General features: G+C 42.7%; 1 protein-coding gene across 1 annotated transcript; it reads left to right on the top strand.

Annotated features, from left to right (window-relative positions):
• The first annotated feature begins 1,358 nt into the window (after positions 1–1,358).
• LOC133109433 (junctophilin-2-like) lies at positions 1,359–18,003 on the top strand. Its single transcript, XM_061218756.1, has 5 exons — positions 1,359–1,737; positions 2,599–3,397; positions 13,845–13,963; positions 16,092–16,930; positions 17,923–18,003. The coding sequence occupies exons 1-5, from the start codon at positions 1,359–1,361 to the stop codon at positions 18,001–18,003; spliced, it is 2,217 nt and encodes a 738-aa protein (XP_061074740.1).
• The last annotated feature ends 1,547 nt before the right edge of the window (positions 18,004–19,550 follow it).

The raw sequence follows: 19,550 nt of genomic DNA, 5'->3' as shown, positions 1-19,550 counted from the left end.
AGTATAAAATCATATTCATTGGTTCATTTCCAATTCAATATGCTGAATTACAGAACTGAAACAACATAAAACGTGTTATTATCCAAATACCCATGGCCTGCACTGTGTAGGCTCTACCTGTACTTATATACACTCAGTGAGCACTTTGTTAGGTATTTATTAGTTTCTGTAACCTATCCACTTAAAGGTTTGACACATTACGTGTTCAGAGATGCTCTTCTGCATACCACTGTTGTAATGTGTGGTTACTGTCACCTTTCTGGCAGCTTTGACCAGTCTGGCCCTTGTCCTCTGACCTCTCTCATTAACGAGGGGTTTTTTCCCGCAGAACTGCTGCTCACTTGATGTTTTTTGTTTTCGCACCATTCTCTGCAAACTCTAGAGACTGTTGTTGTGGAAAATCCCAGGAGATCAGCAGTTTCTGTGAAACTCAAATCACCCTGTCTGGCACCAACAATCATTCCATGGTCAAAGTCACTTAGATCACATTTCTTCTCCATTCTGTCATTTAGTCTGAAAAACAGCTGAACCTTACTTTGCTGAAGGTTATGCAACTCTTAGTTTTTGATAGATGTTCATTATATTGAATAAAAACAATTGCCTCCTGAGCATACGGTAGCTACTCATCCTGATTTTAAAAGGACTTCAGATGAAGTGGTCACATGACAGACATTTTTACATATTCATAAATGGATCAATCTTAATTACTCAACCGTGTGTCCATAAGATATTATATATATTGAAACGAATCCCATTCACTCCCAGTCTTTCCCTTGACAAGTAGGACTGGGGTTGTATTTTTGGATGCGCGTCGATCTGATAGCCTTGTGGGTCTTGTTATAACATTCTCAACATACCGGCAGCTGCAAGAGGAGCAAGCGGCAGTGAAAGCTACATGGAGAGGTGCAGCAACCAGGAGGAGGAGGTTTTTCACCTCTTTTAAAGTAGTGAAAAAAATATTGGGCTGCTTGACAGAATATAAAAGAGCACTGAAGTAATTTAGACGTGGATTCCCATCAAAGAGCGACGATCTCAGAGCGGTTTAGAGTGGCGGTTTAAGAGTTCTGAACAATAACTTTAATAGCAGTAAAATATGGAATGATCAAAAGTGTCATAAAAATACATATAAAATGCGCGTGTTTAATAATACCATCGGACGAGCTTCTTCCCGAAATAGATGGAAACAAAAATATACACATTCAAGAGAATTAATCGACAGCGAAGAATAACAATGGGAATGGGTTCTACGTTCTTTAAGAGAAATACTTGGCTGGCTGCAAGTTTCAATATATACGATTTCCGATTCCAACAGTGCACTCGAATTTAAGACAGAAGTAAGCTGCTTTCAGTAAGTAGGCATGAGCGGAGGTCGCTTTGAATTTGACGATGGCGGAGCTTATTGCGGTGGCTGGGAAGGTGGCAAAGCGCACGGGCACGGAATCTGCACCGGCCCCAAGGGACAGGGGGAGTTTTCAGGCCTGTGGAATTACGGTTTCGAAGTTGTTGGAGTTTACACCTGGCCCAGTGGTAACACATACGAGGGCTACTGGAACCAAGGAAAGCGCCATGGGCTCGGCGTTGAGACCAAAGGGCGCTGGGTTTACAAAGGCGAATGGACGCAAGGTCTCAAAGGGAAATATGGAACGCGTCAAAGCCAAGGCAGTGGGGCCAAATACGAGGGGATGTGGAATAACGGGCTGCAAGATGGATACGGCACAGAAACCTACGCAGATGGAGGTAATGCTTAACTACAGTTTACGAGTCCTCATTTGTGTTCTGAGAACATAAACATGATTTTGTACTTACCCCAATTCCAGAGTGCCATAACGTGATGCCCATCCGCTCCAAACTCTTCAGTGTAATGCCATTAATAGTTGAAAAAGCAGATAAACACCATTTGAATATTTGTATTGTACTGATATTTACGTTGCCAAGTTGTTGCATGTGCCTTAGCACAATGGAGGGGTATATTGTTCTTGATAAGAACATCTGCTGCTTGCTCAGTGGAAAGTTGGTATTCCTCACCCGATTACCAGGTCTAGAGATAAATGTGTAAAGTGATACAAATGTAGTGTGACTTTTCAATTAGCTGCAATAGACTTATGTTCCTCATAGTACTTATGTGATGAGGTTACCATTGATAGATGCAGGTTGAGGTCACAGCTAGGAACTAAAGCCATTTTAAAATGTTTTTTCTTGGAAGGCACTTGGAGACATCAGTCCTTATGAGGCCTCTTCAGTAGCATCTTTATTTTGACATTTGCCATTTTACTGTTCTGGTGTGGACCTGGAAAGGGTGCTAGTGATTAATGTATCTAACAGCAAGAAGGCAGTTTTAATGGCACATGGAAAGTAGAGCTTGAGGTCAGGTTGCTGTTGTAAGTAGTTATCTTTGATTAAGTATGTAGTGAAATGGCACAAGAAAACTTTCAAGAAATGTGAATCTTACATGCTTTTTCAGAGCATCTAATGTCCTTATCTTACACTGTTGCAAATCTAAGGTCTAAAATATTTCAGTACCGCTTTTTTGACAATGACAACGCAATGAGTGATCAACCTAAGTTCTCCTGCATTCTTTCTGTCTCTGTGTGGTTTCAGGCACTTTCCAGGGCCAGTTTACGGGAGGCATGCGGCACGGGTACGGCGTGCGGCAGAGTGTGCCCTACGGCATGGCGGCGGTGGTGCGCTACCCTCTGCGCACGTCTCTGACCTCCCTGCGCAGCGAGCTCACCAACGGCACTCTTCTGATGCAGGACCCCGCCGCCAACGCCAGCGGCCCCGAGACCCCTCCCCCCCCGGCCGCGCTCCCCGGGCCGGCCCGCGGGGGCTTCGCCCTCACCCTGCGCCCCGATCCTGAGGCGGCCCGGCCCAAGAAGAAGGGTCTGTTCCGCAGGGGCTCCCTGCTGGGGAAGCTGAAGAGGGCCGAGTCGCACACCTCCCTCTCCAGCCAGAGGAGCAAGCAGAGCTTCCTGAAGAACGACTCCACTCTCAGCTCGGCCGCCAGCGACGCTAACTCCGCCGCCAGCGCCGGCGAGGAGGGTGGGGCCGAGGACTTCCCGCCCGTGGAGTCGGACATCGACGCCACCACCACCGAGGCGTACGGCGGGGAGTGGAAGAACGACAAGCGCACAGGCTTCGGCGTGAGCGAGAGGTCCAGCGGCCTGCGCTACGAGGGCGAGTGGCTGGATAACCAGCGGCACGGCTACGGGCGCACCACCTTCACCGAGGGCAGCAAGGAGGAGGGCAAGTACCGCCACAACACGCTGGTGAAGGCTGTGAAGAAGAAGGTTCTCCAGCTCAGGGGCAACAAAATCCGGCAGAAGGTGGAGCACAGCGTGGAGGGGGCGCTGCGGGCTGCAGCCATTGCCAAGCAGAAGGGCGAGATCGCCGTCTCCAGGTAGGAACAGCTCTGACAGACTAGGGCCAAGAGAACCAAAAAACATGTCTATTTTCCTCACAAATATGTCAGGAATAATTACACGGTTTTAACACACAATGTAGGGGGAAGAACCATCGACAGGGGTTGTCAATATTTTTAGCAAATTCACCCTCAAAATCAAACTTTTTTTGCTGGCACTAACTACAGGCCGTTAAGGTGGCTACTGTTTCAGCATGTCGCTATGGCTACATAGGCTATGGCTATAGTTAAGTTCTGATCAATATAGAGAAGCTAGGCAGATGGCTAAATCCAGTTTTGATATTTTTTATCTTCGATAAATTTGAACTTTTAAATGAGGCTTACATGGGTTTCTTATAAGGCACTTCTTATTTGCAATTCCCAGTCCACCTTAAATTACAGTAACACCCCGGTGTTGTAACTGCCTATGCTCAATTTCCATGGAAATGTTTTTAAAGCCAAAATCGTCTTGGGCATTACACATTACACAACTATATCACACAGTTTATCCAACGTAGCCAGCTTCACTGTTTTGTGCTGGTGATAGTTAGCCACAAAAGGAAAGGATTATAGATAATTGAGAGTTGTCGGCTGCAATGGACTGGCGACCTGTCCAGGGTGTATTCCTGCCTTTCGCCCAATGTATGCTGGGATAGGCTCCAGCCCCCCTGCGACCCTGTTCAGGATAAGCGGGTTAGGATAATGGATGGATGGATGGAGAGTTGTCGGTTTACAAACAACCATTTCAGAATGTCACATAATAAAGTTAGCTTGCAAACTAGTAAAATATTAGAGCGCTTATGGCATGTCTCAATTTAATGTTACTTTACTTCACAAAACCATTTCACAGTTTTAAATGCAAATCGCTTTATTGGCATGACAAAGTGGTGGTCAATAAAAAACCCTTTTAACTGGTATCACACTGATGGCTTTGGGTCGCTCTTTTAGTTGCAGCAAATTGCAGGCAGCATATGAATTTAGAACAGTGATTAGGCTTGACCAGCACTATCTGCCAAACGTTGAAGATTATACAGAAATAATCACCACCTAGCATCCAATCAGAATCGAGTTTTCACCCAGTCCGTGGTATATAGTTAAGAATAAATAAAATATTTTGCCGAACTGAATTAAATAAAGACATTTGTCAAAACCATTACACACAGGACTTTTGCATTCAAAGAGTCAAGTTCAATGCAGTTTACTAATAACAAACAAAAAACCCCAGCATAAGTATAAGTTACTTGCGTCATCCACAACATTTCATCAAGGTCCAAAAACTTTCGAAAAATGTCTGTTTACAAACTGACAATTGCCCCCCAAAGTCGTTTATTAAGACTAGCTGTTAGTGAATTCGTACAACAGTAGGCACCCAGCTGTAGTTGAGCCCATGGGAATGGATAGCTAGTAGCTAGTAACTGCATAGCGGAGAGTCAAGAAATATTGTGGATATTGTTTGCATCAAGATTATGTCATTAAAATGACATCTTCGTGGGGGAGTCCAATCAATGCAGCAATAATGGGAGCTATTTTGTGGGAGTGCCTGACTCCTTGGTAGGTTTCCTGCCCACATAGTACTACAGGATAGAGGTCACTGCCATTTGGTGGAGAGGTGTGTTTTTCCACTGATTGCACCTGGTATCTTGTGGGTGCCTGGTAGGTTTTTGGAATTAATAATGAATTAATTTGAGGACCATGGTGAGATAAAACCTTGTGTAGGCCTTGATAGGGCCTCTTTAGACTCGATTTATCACTGGCTGGTGACCCAGATAAGTGAACCTGGAATTATAGGATGGTGAGATTGCCTTTACTCCCTGAGACACTCAGGAGAAAATTAGATTGCTGAGTGCCTGGATGTGCACTGGCAGATGCATTTCTAATGTCTGAAAGAATTGAAAAAACAAACAAAACATTGGAGTAAAATCAGTTTGTCACTCTCTGCTGATGCATTGACTCGGCATCGCGGCAGTGCAAGACGTCATATGGTATTTGTCAGTCAATCACCTTTAAATAGCCAAACGATGATCCAATAATCATAGTGACTCAAAGCAAACTATATTTGAAATGTCAAGTCAGCAGAAGAACACAGCAGTGACGGTACTGTTCAATAGCTGTGGTGTTTGATTACGCTGCTACGGCTTCCTCACTCATGCATTCGCATAAAACAGGCTCAGCATATGGAGCCTGCTTCTGATCTGTGCCCATTGCTTGAATGGTCACACAGCAAAATGGTCGATCCTGAGTACATGGTATCCCTGCTGGACTCGATCGTGGTCAGAGCTGAAGAGTGGAGACTGAGCATTCTGCCCTGCAGAAGGGTTTGCTAGTCTAGTTTGTACAGTTTTTGACCATGCTGGCCTGCATTTCACATTTAACAGGTCTTTTTTAGGGAACAGGCTATAAAGTTTATGGTTGTGTTCATGCATTGTTTTTTTCCCCAAATGCAGCACTGTTTCAAGGGTTCATGGCCACTCATACTGTCAGTCATTGTTTCTTGTATTTCACAAGGCCAGCTTTGTGGATGCATCTGCTTTTATGAATGTAGAAATAAAAGTGTACAGCAGCCTACATAATGGAATGTTTCCAGAATTATCTGATGTGACAATAGAGTGGTCAGTTTGCTCTGTTTAAACAATGTCATGAAGTATATCAGCGTCAAGTAGAAGACTAATTGTTGTTGCTTTTATTCAAATTTAGAATCTGTTTAGTGTAACACTATTCTATTACCAAACATACATATTTTGTTCAGCAATACTAATATGAGCATCCTGGAGTAATACAGAATGACCCTCCTTGGGTTCTCTGTTTTTTTCCTCACAGAGATAAACCAACTGAATGTTACAACCTAGCTTTTTCTAAGATGGCAATGCCGAGTGCTAGGAGCTGTGAAAATACAACTTTCATTCATTCTTTTTTTCAGGAAATATGGATCAATTTCTAACTTTAATGCAGGGCCATGTCTTATCTGAGGTTAAAAGCATATAAATCATAAGTCATATTACCAAGTGCTTCATGTCCCCTTTAATTTGTTCTACGATTCTAGCATTTGCAAAATTGGGCATATTGTTTTGGTCAAAATTTAATTGAGCCATCTTATGCTTAATGTGCTGACGTTCACCAATACAAAGTGCTGAATTATACATATAAATATACCCATGCCGATTCATTAAAAACAGGATAAGATTTATTTGCCGCACAATAAAATGCTTGATTCCATATTGACTAAGAAGTCCTATTTTTCCCTGCCAAACTTACTGTTTCACTGTGGAAATTGTGAGTTACGGATGGCAGTGGTTTTTTGCAGGCCCTTTGGGCTCACAGTGGAATTACTGAGCGAGTCATGGAGGAGAGACCTCATTCAGTCTTGAGCCATAATGCTCCCTGATTCACTGGAGAATGAGAGGGAGCTTTGCGCATGGCTTGTTCACTGACAGAAAGCTTATTTATAGTTTGTAATAACATCCGAGAACCAACACATCGACTCATCAGCATAATGTAATTTTGAAGTATTTTTATGATATAAAATTCCTGAATTTGATCATTTATGATGTCATTTCTTCCTGCTAAAAAAGGACGAAAGGGCAAAATAAAAATATGAAGCAGAAACCGCCTCTCTTTAATTATGTACTGTATTCCCTGCTTAGATTTTATTTTATGGACCTGTTTTTATACTACAAATGCATTTATATTCCAATTAAAGCATGTAACTTTCTTTGTTTAAAAGATGAAGAGAGATGTTTTTGCACTTGTACTTGTACTTAGAATAATCTATATATATATAAAAAAAGAAATCAACCACAAGAGTTTGATCTTGTGGAAATAGATTTACTTTTAATGGAAAGGTTACAGGTGCTGAATCCCAGTTTGCATACTGCTATTGTGTGAGTATTTCATCTGAATGCTTCCATACATAAACACACAGTGATCTATATTTTAAGTGTTATGTTGACAAAGAGCATGGCACGTCTTTTACATTTCATTTCTACGCGTAGCTAGAAAATGCACGGTGCTTACACCTGATCGACCAAAGGAGGTTACTAGTAATTTACAGTAAATGTGCTCGGTGGGATTACGGTTCCAGTTTTGGCTTCAGGCTGCACTCACTGGCCTTCTCTTTCCTACACGCCTCCATAAAAGGATGCAACTGTTCATCAATGCTGGAGCCCAGCACCTGAAATTAGCACAACAGGGAAGGAATCAATGACACACCACAGACATACACAGTGTCCTAAATAGCTGCAAATATAAATATTGTATTTTTGAGGAGCAGCTAACAGCCTTAAATTCCCTGACGTCAGCCTCGCACAGAAGCCTCAAAGGCTCCATTAAAAGGCATTTGGAGACTCGGGGAGCCTGTTTACTGTTGAGACTTAGCAGGCATTGTGGAGGCAGAATTTCATTAAGACCCCAAATGACCTTGCCAGAATATATGGTAAATGCCACATGTACAGGTTGTGAAAGCTCAAGGTCAGGGTGACTTTGAGGAGGTTTATTGCTTCAGGCCAGGTGTGTATGCAAGTGATTGAGGAAAATGGCTGTCTGATTTGAACCAACACAGCTTTTAGCTGTGGAGTGCAGGCCTCTTGCTAGTTTAATGGAAATCAGAGATGACAAAGTGGCGCCACCTTTTATGGGATTCATGAACTCTCGGTCGTCTGTAACTAGTGTGAGCTCCTTCAGATTTGTGAATGTTGTGTACTTTATGGGGTTCCTGGCTTCTATGCAATTCCATGCTCAGTTGAGAATTCACAGGCCTTGCCACCGCAAATCCAATGTGTTGCATCGTTCAAGGAGGGAAGGCTATGCATCGAGATTGCCCAAGTCTTTGATCTCCCAATATGATGGAAAACTTTCCACTGTATTTGCTTACCAATGCAGCTGGATATTCCAAGTTTGACCAAAAAAAGTGCGGATTGAAAATGGTTTAAAACCAGTTCTTTTTAACATCTGATATATGATGCTCAGTTGTTGTAAAGAGGTAGTGTGGTGCATAGTGGGAAAAGCTGTAGCCTTATAGCTCTGTGGCCTGGAGATTGCATTAGATCCCATCTGCTGTGTAGATTCTGACTGTTCTTCCCACAGCCATGTGGGTCTGACTATATCACAGCTGAATATATGGAGAGCAGTACAATTTCTGTTCTTTTGGTTCTGTACTTTAGCACATTGGATTTGAAATTAAACAATTAATATGAGCTTAACTTGCTCTGGGTATTTATATCCATATTGGGTGATTCATGTTGGAATGACATCCCTTTTTATACAGGGGACCAAAAGTAATTGGACAGCTCCTCAGCTGTTCTCAGGTGTATTAAATCGCTCCCTTGGTAAATGTATAATGGTAGAGCTGTATAACAGAGCTTTCAGTATCTAGTCTTGATTCCAGGCTTTTGGAGTTTGTTTATGGCATTTGTTGATATCAGGGGGGTTGATATTGAGGATCAGAGTTCTGCCAATGAAAGTCAAGAAAGCCATTATGAGGCAGAGAAAAGAAAACAGTCAAAGACAGGATACGCATTCTGTAAACTTCAGAATTCATTCTGCTGCCATATGCCGGAACTTCCTGTAGGGTTCATAGGGTTTTGGTTCATAGGCAGTTGCTTTTCACCTCCACACTTTCAATCACTGATAAAGGTTCATCTTGGTCTCATCTGTCCACATGACCTTTTTACAGAACTCTACAGGCTCTTTTAGGTACTTCTTAGCAGGCTCGACATCCTGTTTTTGCGACCATCTAGTGGTTTGCAGTGTAGCCACTATAGTTCTGTTTGTGAAGTCTTGCAGACAGTAGTCACTGACACACCATCCATGAATAATGCTTCTGATCAGTTGGTCAGGTGTTTGGGGGTTTTGCATCATTATGGCAATAATTCTTTGTCAATCAACTGTCGAGGTCTTCTTTGGCATACCAGGTCCTTTGCTGTCCAAACAATTTATTTTGGTAAGCATATTGTTTGGCGTATGTCTCTGACTTTTTTAAATTACTTTTCAACCTCAAAATGGCTTCCTTGACTGTCATTGGCACAACTCTGGTCATGTAGACAGACACACTCCAAAGGCAATCTAAAGCCTGGAATCAAAACTAGATACTGAAAGCTTTCTTATACCTGCACTATGGAAGTGATTGAATACACCTGACTAATCAGAAACAGCTGAGAAGCAAACTGCCCATGTGTCTGCACTCTGTTGTGTACTGAAACCTGGATTATGGTCTGTTTACCACAGCCTGAGCCTTAATATGACCTCCTTTTGAGTTTGCAACTCATTGGGGAAGGTGGGGGGGGGAGTAAATTGAGCTAAGAAATGCACTGTAAAATAGAGTGTATACATTTTTGTACCCATCCATAGTTTAAACCTATATGGTATCCAGTGTCTCTCTTCCTCATGCGTGCTGTTTTACAGTGTTTGGCTGGAGTCAGTGCGCTGAGTGTAAATGACGCACAGGGCCCCCGTGCAGGAGAGCGGGACAGACTAAATAAGGAGAGGGAGAGGGGTTACTGTCACAATCACAATGGCAGGGGAATGCAACAGCTGATAGACGCCCCGCCCTCCCCTCTCCCCCTTCTCCCCAAATACAGCACAAAGCATGCAGATGTTTTTGTTAGCCCCCTGACACATTCAGCTTGATATACGGGCTTGAGCTTGACCAGGACAGGGACGTCTTAAAAGAACAGAAAAAACCTCTGGCACATGGAACACTGGAGGAGCAAACACGCCACGCAAAACGTACTATCAGATCACAGCTCCGTTTAAACTCTGAGCTGAGCTGATGGGTGGTCTTCATTTCTATTTAAAGTTTTCTACAGACTGCAGCTGCCCTTCCATCTTAAAAACAAGAACCAAAAATATATTGTGATAACTTGGTACATTTATAAGTCATAATGTGCAGCCTTGGAACAAACTTTTCTACAGAAAATATATCAGTGGGTTTTTGGTCTGTGTCTCTGCGTACCTTCCTTTTTCTGAAATTCATATCAGGATGAATAAATTGTTATATTTTAAAGTTCAGCTGTGTCAACTTGTATAATGGCAACTTGGACAGTAATGGAAACATGGGTAAGCCATGTGTGAGCAGGGGTATCATATATACATAGGAAGTGGGAAGAGAGCTTGTGAAGGGATTAGACTAGAAGCGTGTTCTGTCTGCTCATCGTAATGCATTTTGACTTTGCTGACCTCATTTTTAAAAATTGATGTATGCTTTCACTTTGGTATACTGTACCTACAAGGATACATACTACTGTAAATGGCATTCCATCGGGTTTGATGTATTTTGGCATTTAGGCACAACAGAGATGTGATACAAAAGCGGATTTCTTTTTGTACCACTGATCAATGTGTGTACAGATACATGGCAATGCTGACGTGTGGTGGTGGTTTAATGTGGTGAACTGAAATGTGTTAAAACCAAACCTCTTTAATTTACTTATTTAATATCTAAATCGTTCAAAATCTGCTCCAGAGTCTAAAATATAATGGATTCTAGCATATAGAATGAGTGTAATATCTGAAAATGGTGAATTGAACTCTCTATAGATACATAAGATCAGGGGAACTCTTTTCATGTCAGTGCCTTTTCATCTCAGGGGCGAGGGACTTCAATAACATGGTTTTGACAGCTTTATCCACTGCAGGCAGTTATGTCATGAGTATTTGTCATTGCCACACTAGTACATGAAAGCGTGTCTAAATTGTGATGTAATTATTTGACTTATGATATGAAAAGGAAAATATCATGAAAGTTGGTGTGCATTGATGTCCGTAAAAACCCAGCAGGGGGTTGTCTCAGTATGTCCACTGTTTGGTATGATTATGTAATATTTTCTTAAAGATATCAGGGTAAATAAAGTCATTGTATTACATATCAATTTAAGAATCAGAATGCAAACAAAACACTCTTAAAGGGATTTGTTTCGCTCAATGGGAGTCCTTTGCTTTGGAAACCTCTGTGGAGGTAATCAATCAGGTGTGTGTAATATACAGACTACAGTTCATTTAACTGGCTATTAGATGTTGGAAATGGCTTTTTTAACTACAACAAAAATGTACCCTGCTTGGGGTTCCAGGACTGTGGGTGGGAATCTCTGTTAAAGATTAGAATAGCTGGGGGTGGGGCTAACCTGGTGGTAAGCAGAAGTTGTCTGCTAAGGGGGTTTACTGCTACTGTGATGACTGGGTTTAAATGCACGTGACCAGTGTGGTGTGCTGTAAGGAGAATTGTGTCTTCTGCAACAATTTTGCTTTCCTGTACATCCCTTGAAGTGAACATTAATTTGAAGTGAAGTGTTTCCAACATGTAAATTTGTCCAGTTTCCAGGATGTCTATTGAATGTCTTATTATTCATTATACATAATTAATTTTAATTATTTCTGTTAAAAAAAATATTGAATTGCTTGTGTTCATATATGGTCATTTTATTTAGCAATCCTTTATATTTCCATCGTTGAAATGATCCCATTATCCAGTATGCAGTTTGGGTAGTCATGGCGAGGCTCTTGATTGATGTATTTAGCTAAAGTCAGCAGGGTACTCTGTATCTTATCACACAGTGGTGTGTCCTGTAGCTGATTGGGTGATGGCATTCTGCCCGTGTCAGCTGCGCTGATTTGCGGGCTTGTGCTCAACTGTACTCTCCCAGATAAATAGAGGATGTTGCAGCAGTGGAACGTATTCAGATTTACGAGTCAAAATTAAGAAATAAAGAGCCAGTGAATATCGAAAGATGTTAAAAAAGCAAAAAAACTGACAAAAAAAAAAAATGACCTAATGTCTTTGCAGGTTAATTTCTGCCACAGTGACCTTGGTGTGTTGTCCAGTAACTTAACGGCATCTCAAGTGCTCTGACTTCTCTTGTGGTCAGCAGAAAATTGTAAGCCTGCAGAAGTCAACGCCAATGCCTTTTTAAGAAAGCACTCGAGAGCGTAACCTGTACAGCCTCTGTTAAGCCTGGTTGGGCGTTGTGGAAAGGGCGAACGGTGTTGCCGTTTGATGTAAAAGTCACCCCGCTCTCAGCAGTGATGATGTTACTGAAACCTCCTCCAGCGCCTTGGCCTGAGGGCACCAGTCTAAGCCCTGAAGGTAGGCCTGGCGACTGATGAGGTGGGAGGAGGGACAGCTGCCGGTCTGTGTGACAGGGGAGATCATCGCACCTCTAATTGTTCCTTGGGACAGTGTCCGACTCCACCGGACCTCAAGTGGCAGCGGTGTATTTTTAGGCCCAGCGTACGGTTTCAGTATGCCAAGTATTCTGGGAGTAATCGCAATCAGTAATGCTGGCAGCCCGCAGACCAGGGTTAGTTGCATTGTGCCTTCAGAAGAGGATCCTCACAGACCTCTATTATTACCCCGAGGGGGGGCAGTGAACCTGCAGTGATATTTTTATAAGTGACGTGAACGTTGACAGGCCGCAAGGACACTGGCTGGACACTATAGCCAGGCGACCTCTGTTTGCTCTGTTTCGCAAAATGGCATTGTCAGTGTTGCGAAGAAAGTTTTCTTTCCACATTTTGTCCCTTTTTAATGCACATTAAAAGTTCTCTTTCAGATGTTCTGTATGTACTGCAAGTGTTGTGTTTTATGCCCTCTGACCTGTCAAGATTGGCTTTACACTTGTCATATAAGGGCTGACATTAAAATTTTATGTATCTATCGGTTGCTATCACAACGGTCAGTATTTTGAAGGTGGTCATTGGACAAATTTGCTTGGTTGGATGTGTTGCCTTAACAAGACAAACCTTTAAGCTTTTACATGCGCTGTAATATTGTTGTATGCTTTTCCTTTTTTATTGGCTTTGTAGGCAAAGTTCTACCATATTTCACTTTGAGTACCCTGCTTTTCAACAAGTTGGGGACGGTCATTGTGATCTACTGCTGATAATGGCATTGTTATTTGGTAACTGCATTGTTAATATGATTGGAGCCTGAAAAATCGATGTTCAGAATCCATTTAAACAATTAATTAGCTGGGACTAAATACGGTGGGACATATCAATGTTTGATACAGCCTTCTGTACTGTTATCCAGAGAGTTACATGTATCTGTCTTGGCTAATAATAACAAGGCACGTGGGACCCAAATGCACACAACCATTGCTGCCATAGAAATTAAATATATTATGAGCACAGACCCAGTTGGGCTATTGGTGTTGTACGTATCTGTACTTTACTTTATATAGATTTCTATATGCGGCCTGCATTCTACTGTGGGCTCAGGCAGATATTTGTCATAGCATTGAGTATAGCATTGTGTGGCAGCAGTGGTCCTAAGAATTAAACCAAACTCACCACAACCACCATCATTGTCACTTAGGTGATACAAGACAACCACTTGGTTTAATTGTGCTCACCACATATCAGCTATTGATCACACAGTTTAGACAGGCATGGTAACTGAACACTGCATTGAGGAGTAATGTCACTGTTTCATTTTGTTTTGTGTTTTTTTTCCTGCCAGAGCCACTCATGCAAAGGGAAAGGCAGAGGGGGCAGAGCAAGCCCTGCAGGCAGCTAGCGCTGAATCAAGAATCGCCAGAGCAGTGGCCAGGGAACTGTCACCATCCTTTCACCAGCCAGGTACGCTGACACCATCCTGCTACCAGCGTGAGCTTCTCTAACCACTTTTACAAACCTGACCTGCCCCTCAGAGGCACCTGGGTCTGTTGAGCGGCTGTGAACATAGGCTCATGGTGGAACATGGCATCGGTGGTAATGTAATTAGTTCAAGGTAATGTATGTGTCACACGGATATTTGTATCTTTATTCAGTGAGTTGTTAATAGCTCATAAGGCCATGCAATATAAGCACACACAAGTATTCTTATGTTATTTTGGTTGAGTCTATTGAATCATTATTGAAGTATAATATTTTCCATATATGGTCCTGCTTGGCCCCAGTGCATTAGCAGTTGAAAGTGGATCATATGTGCTCTCAAGTTAATATGCTTTTTAGAGAGCTCAGTATTATAGATCAAGGCTGGGTACAGCTTTTATGGTTTCTCTTATGGATCCTTTCAGATTATAGTTAATTGGAGGCACTGCAGGTAGATAAGACTTACGCATCATGATGGTGTAGGATACAGCTCTTATATTTGTAAGGTTGCTTTTATGGTTATGTTTGACACTCTTTATGCCGTGCGATTAAGAAAGGGTTTCCCTCTGCCCTCCTAAATTATTCACACCCTTGATAAAATTAACAAAAAGAGGCTATAAAAATAATACAAATACTAATTCTCAAACATGTCATGTCATATGGTTTATTTTAAGCTCTCTTCAATCAGTCCTAAGAAAGGACTATGCTTGCTCTCTGATTCCACTGTGACACTTTTTTGCCAAAACGCTGGTCAAATAAAACACAGCAAGGAATAACTTGAGTGTGCAACTTTCTCATTTTTTGCATTCTCAAACATATTTGCAGTCTTAAATATTTCTAATATTCTCCCCCTTGTTCTTACTGGACCCTCTCTTCAGAACTATATTACTGAGTCACCTTTTCTGGTGTTTTATGAAATTGGTGATCATATTAGCGGAGGCATTCTGACCTATCCTTAGTACAGAATCTTTCATTTAGATCATTGAGTCTGCGCTTGTGGACTGCTCTCTGAAATTCAAAACACATTTTTGACGGGGTGCAAGTCTGGAAGTTTAGCCATTGCAAATCAGTAATTTTGTGATTGTTTAAACATTTCTTGGTTGATTTTGCAGTTAAAAAAATGTGTGGTCACCCTTCAGTTGCTGATAAAAACATATTGGAATGCTCTACAAAATGTGTAAAAATTTAGAACATAATTCTCGATACATACTTGATACATAAAATTGTGAACACTACACAAAATGATAGCACTTCCTGACAAAAATCAAGACTGAAAAAAGGAAAAGCTTGTAATGGAACAAAATGGAAAAAAAGAAAACTACTATAAATATCTGTTTGTGTTTGTGTGTGTGTGTGTGTGTGTGTGTGTGTGTGTGTGTGTATTCTGCTATTCCAAGCTCATCATTTAGCCATTTACTGTCTAGAGACAATGCATCGCTATGCTAAGTCTGGTCTTGAGCACCTCAGTGATCTGTGCTTCTAATATGGCTGTTCTATTATGGAAAGTGATGCAGTTCATTAAAAATGTATTGGCCTTTCTCCCACCACCCACAAGCAGGCATTTTCTGACCACCCCACAGTTTAATTGGCTGAGCATTCTTGTGCAAAATGGCTGCCATGCCTCACCGCCTAGGTGGTGGTTCATTTCCCTTCTTCACTGTAAATCTGTCCTAAATCCCAGGATTAATTTGCATTTATACACTGTGACTGACTGCCATCCCACAGTGTTCCCTGTAAGCCCTGGCACACTGCTGCCCCCTGCTGGACTATATGGTTACTTAAAATGGGTTGCTTGAGAGATTTGTATATATTTCATTTGACATGGATCCTGTACATTTAATTCTTGTACAGTTTAATAAAAAACACCATTTGTATAATATTTTACCATATTACTGAAAGGTTTTAGTCAAAATGTAGTACTTTTTTTTACTTTCTATTGTAGTTTCAGGGACTATAATGAGTTGATTGAGTAACTGTAATTGCTAATTCTTTCTCATATAATATGGATGTTTTGGTGGGAAGAACTCCATGTCACAAACCATTTTTGTGACCTCTCAATTATTAAAATGCTTCCATTTTAATATTGAATATTTGAATGATGTTCCTGCTGCAGGTCTTGAGTACATTAAGAAACGAGCGCTGCAGGACATCGCAGAGAGTAACGAACACGAGGACTCGCCCCCTGCATTCACAGCGGTGGTCTCGGCCCCACGCTCAGAGACCCCCCAGATTCACGAGGTGGAGACGTCAGGGCAGGCGTCTCCCCACGCCAGCCCCTCCCCAAGCCCAGAGCCGCCGCGCTTTAAAGCCAGCCTGCGTCAGGAGGACCCCCAGCTGCTGGGCCCCGGGGGCTGGAACGGGGAGCAGGCAGGCCGGGACGGGGGCAGGCCCGGGACCCCGTCTCCACACGGGTACGCGCGCTCCTCCAGCCGGCAGAGCGATACGACCGAGCCGGGCTCCGACCTGGAGATCAAACCCCTGCAGAGGATGGAGCCCAAACCGGCCAGCACACACACCGTCTCCCCCCAGAGGACCGGCTCGCTGGGCAACCCGGACCAGGACAGAGAGGATCCGCGGCCGTCCAAACAATCTCCCCCGGACCCCTCCCCGGAGCCTGTTCCGGAGCCCGCCCCGCATGTGGAGCCTGATGTGGAAGTCCAAGAGCCCTCCCTGGAGCAGGAGTCCGCCATCGCTGGGGAGGAGGTGGAGCCCCAGGGAGCAGAGAGCGGGGAGGAACGGCAGTCCCCAAAACCGGAGGCCGGATCCACACAGAGAGCTGAGCCCTCCGCGCAGGCAAAACCAGCCCCACATCTGCAGCCCGAGGCTACTGCACCAGAGCCCAATAACACCTCAAAGCCTGCTGCTAAACTGGTTGGAAAAACAAACTCAGATGCCAGGACAAGGATGACTGGGAAATCCCCTGCTGAGGCAAGAGTTTTGTCAGAAGAGGAGGTACGTAAAATACAAAAATATCATTCACAACTTCAATTCCTTTTATAGGTACATTGCTGCAGTGTTAGCTGTCTTGACTTTCGGTTTGCTGCCTTAAAAAATGTTTTCCTTATGAGATAAGGTCACTCCTCTCTAATGCTCTCTGTCTCTTGCTCGCCAGTTTAGTTTTCAATATTTCACACTGAAAGAATAAAGTATGAACTGTTATTTACTAAATTACATATACTTTAAGAAGTGTTTCAAAAAGATAAACGCTCTTTTTTTGTCACAGAAGCACCTGTATTGAGAAGAGTATATACCACAAGACAACAGCTGAGGCTGTCCTAACTGATTAAATTCACTCAGCATCAGTAATCCTCATTCGCTCTCCCACAAATGCTTCAGCTGCTGCCCAGAGCTTGAGCTCAAGGCCTTATCTACCCAGGACAGGCCTGGCAGAGTTCAGACTAAAGAAAGAAAGATTGAGGGGCTTTGACATGAGATGGCACCAGTAGACAAGTGTTCAGTATCAGCCAAGTGTTCTGCAATGTTATTAGACTACTGTAGATACATTAGGACACATTAGCACATTAGGGGGCAGCCTGTAGCCTAGTGGCTAAGGTACATGACTGGGTCCAGGAAGGTAGGTGGTTTAAGCCCTGGTGTAGCCATGAAGAGATCTGCACAGCTGTTGGGCCCTTGAGCAAGGCTGGCACCCTTCAACTGTAAGTCGCTTTGGATAAAAGCGTCAGCTAAATAATTTATTATTAAGACATATAAAAAAATCACTATCACATTGATCTAGTTTCAGTGGTATTTGAGAAGCCTAAAAATGTTGTTTGTGTGTGTGTACAGTATATAACTTGTAGATAATTGCAATCTGTAATACTTGTAATTGATGCCATATGCAGCAAATGTTAAGTATGGTGCGAATGCTTTTCCTAATGTCAGAATTCCCTTAAGAATAAAGATAAATGTTTTGCAGTAAAGATCTGATGTGTGTACTCTCTCAGGAACCGAACACACTGGTGATATGCATGGTGATTCTGCTTAACATTGGTCTGGCCATTCTGTTCGTTCATGTTCTGTCATGAGAAACCCAGGTAAGAATGCCTTTTTAAAGGAAGTCAGTGGGTGTTGTGTAGTTTTTATGTTGATTATTGGACGACCTGTCCTTTTTGGTCTTCTGATAAATGAGAGCATTTTTCTCTAGAAGTCCTCCCCAGGGCTAGTATTGATTTCTTTGTTTCATTAATTCTACTGAAAACCAGTAGTCTGTATTTGTCACTAGAAAGCAAATTGATATATTTTAGAAACTGCCCTGATATTTCATTGAAATATCAAATGGTGATTGTCTTTTTAATTATTCCACTCTTTTTATGTTTTATTAAATGGTTGGTTGCTTGCATTGTCTTAATTCATTTGGTAAAATATTAAATCTGTGAAACATGGCATTTCAGTTCACCTGTTGCGGTTCATGGAAAATCAATCAGTCACATAATTCTTACAAATACACGATTGATTTAGTGGATAATACTTTAATGATATTTGGTGGGGCATTTTTAATCTTTTCAGGAAAAATTGTGCATTACAATGTGTGGATAACAGTTTGTTATCAGAAGTAAATTCAGGGCAGTGCCAGGTTGGGGTGTGAGCGGACAGATGAAGGTATTAAAGGGGCAGAAATTCATTTGGTATAAAGGGGTAGTGATTATATTTAGCTGTCCAGAAAGTGTAGATCTCTGAGTGAGAATGAAGATAAATGCTGATAAAATGCAGCTTATTCACTGTGTGCCATTGTTATGTTTTGTTGGGTTTTGTTCAGGAGGAACAGGGATGCTATAACCTGTTATTGTGAAGAAAAGTTGGATTCCTCTCAATGGGCTGCACCTGCAGCCAAGATGGAGGTTTCACAAGAAGGCCTGAAAATAGTCAACTGTAATAGCAGGAACCTCACTGAGCAAAGAAGCAAAAAAATGAAGCTAGAAAACCGATATATTTTATCCCAGATTGGAATGTAATTACAGACCTGTCACATTGCTGCAGTGTTCTTGTTCTCGTTGATGGGACATATGCCAGTGCACGTGCTCCAAAAGCAAATGCAGTTGAGAATTCACCTGCTGTACAGTTGCTCTGTTGCAAGACTGCACAGATCACAAGTGCAGGATTAACAAGAGAAGACACGTTGAGGCAGTTGGCACGCTAGCCAGTTAGCTACACAGGATTCCTGGCCACGGAGGGGCACTGTCACAGTCTGGATTTAATGTGCACCATCGGGGGTGCATTACTGCTTTCAAAACATCCATCCATTATCCTAACCCGCTTATCCTGAACAGGGTCACAGGGGGGCTGGAGCCTATCCCAGCATACATTGGGCGAAAGGCAGGAATACACCCTGGACAGGTCGCCAGTCCATCGCAGGGCGCACACACCATTCATACCCACGGGCAATTCAGATTATCCAATCAGCCAAACCTGCATGTCTTTGGACTGTGGGAGGAAACTGGAGTACCTGGAGGAAACCCACATGAACACAGGGAGAACACGCAAAGTCCACACAGAGAGGCCCCGGCCGACGGGGATTCGAACCCAGGACCTCCTTGCTGTGAGACGGCAGTGCTACCCACTGCACCATCCGTGC

This window comes from Conger conger, chromosome 14 (genome assembly GCF_963514075.1).
Source record: "Conger conger chromosome 14, fConCon1.1, whole genome shotgun sequence".
NCBI classification, from domain to species: Eukaryota; Metazoa; Chordata; class Actinopteri; order Anguilliformes; family Congridae; genus Conger; species Conger conger.
The sequence above is the reverse complement of the archived record's forward strand: the minus strand, read 5'-3'. Positions and strand labels throughout refer to the sequence as shown.

Coding starts and splice junctions, on each gene's coding strand:
- LOC133109433 (XM_061218756.1), top strand. CDS start 1,359: ATGAGCGGAGGTCGCTTTGAATTTGACGATGGCGGAGCTTATTGCGGT. Junction 3,398..13,844: donor GGCGAGATCGCCGTCTCCAG/GTAGGAACAGCT, acceptor TTTTCCTGCCAG/AGCCACTCATGCAAAGGGAA. Junction 16,931..17,922: donor GAGTTTTGTCAGAAGAGGAG/GTACGTAAAATA, acceptor GTACTCTCTCAG/GAACCGAACACACTGGTGAT.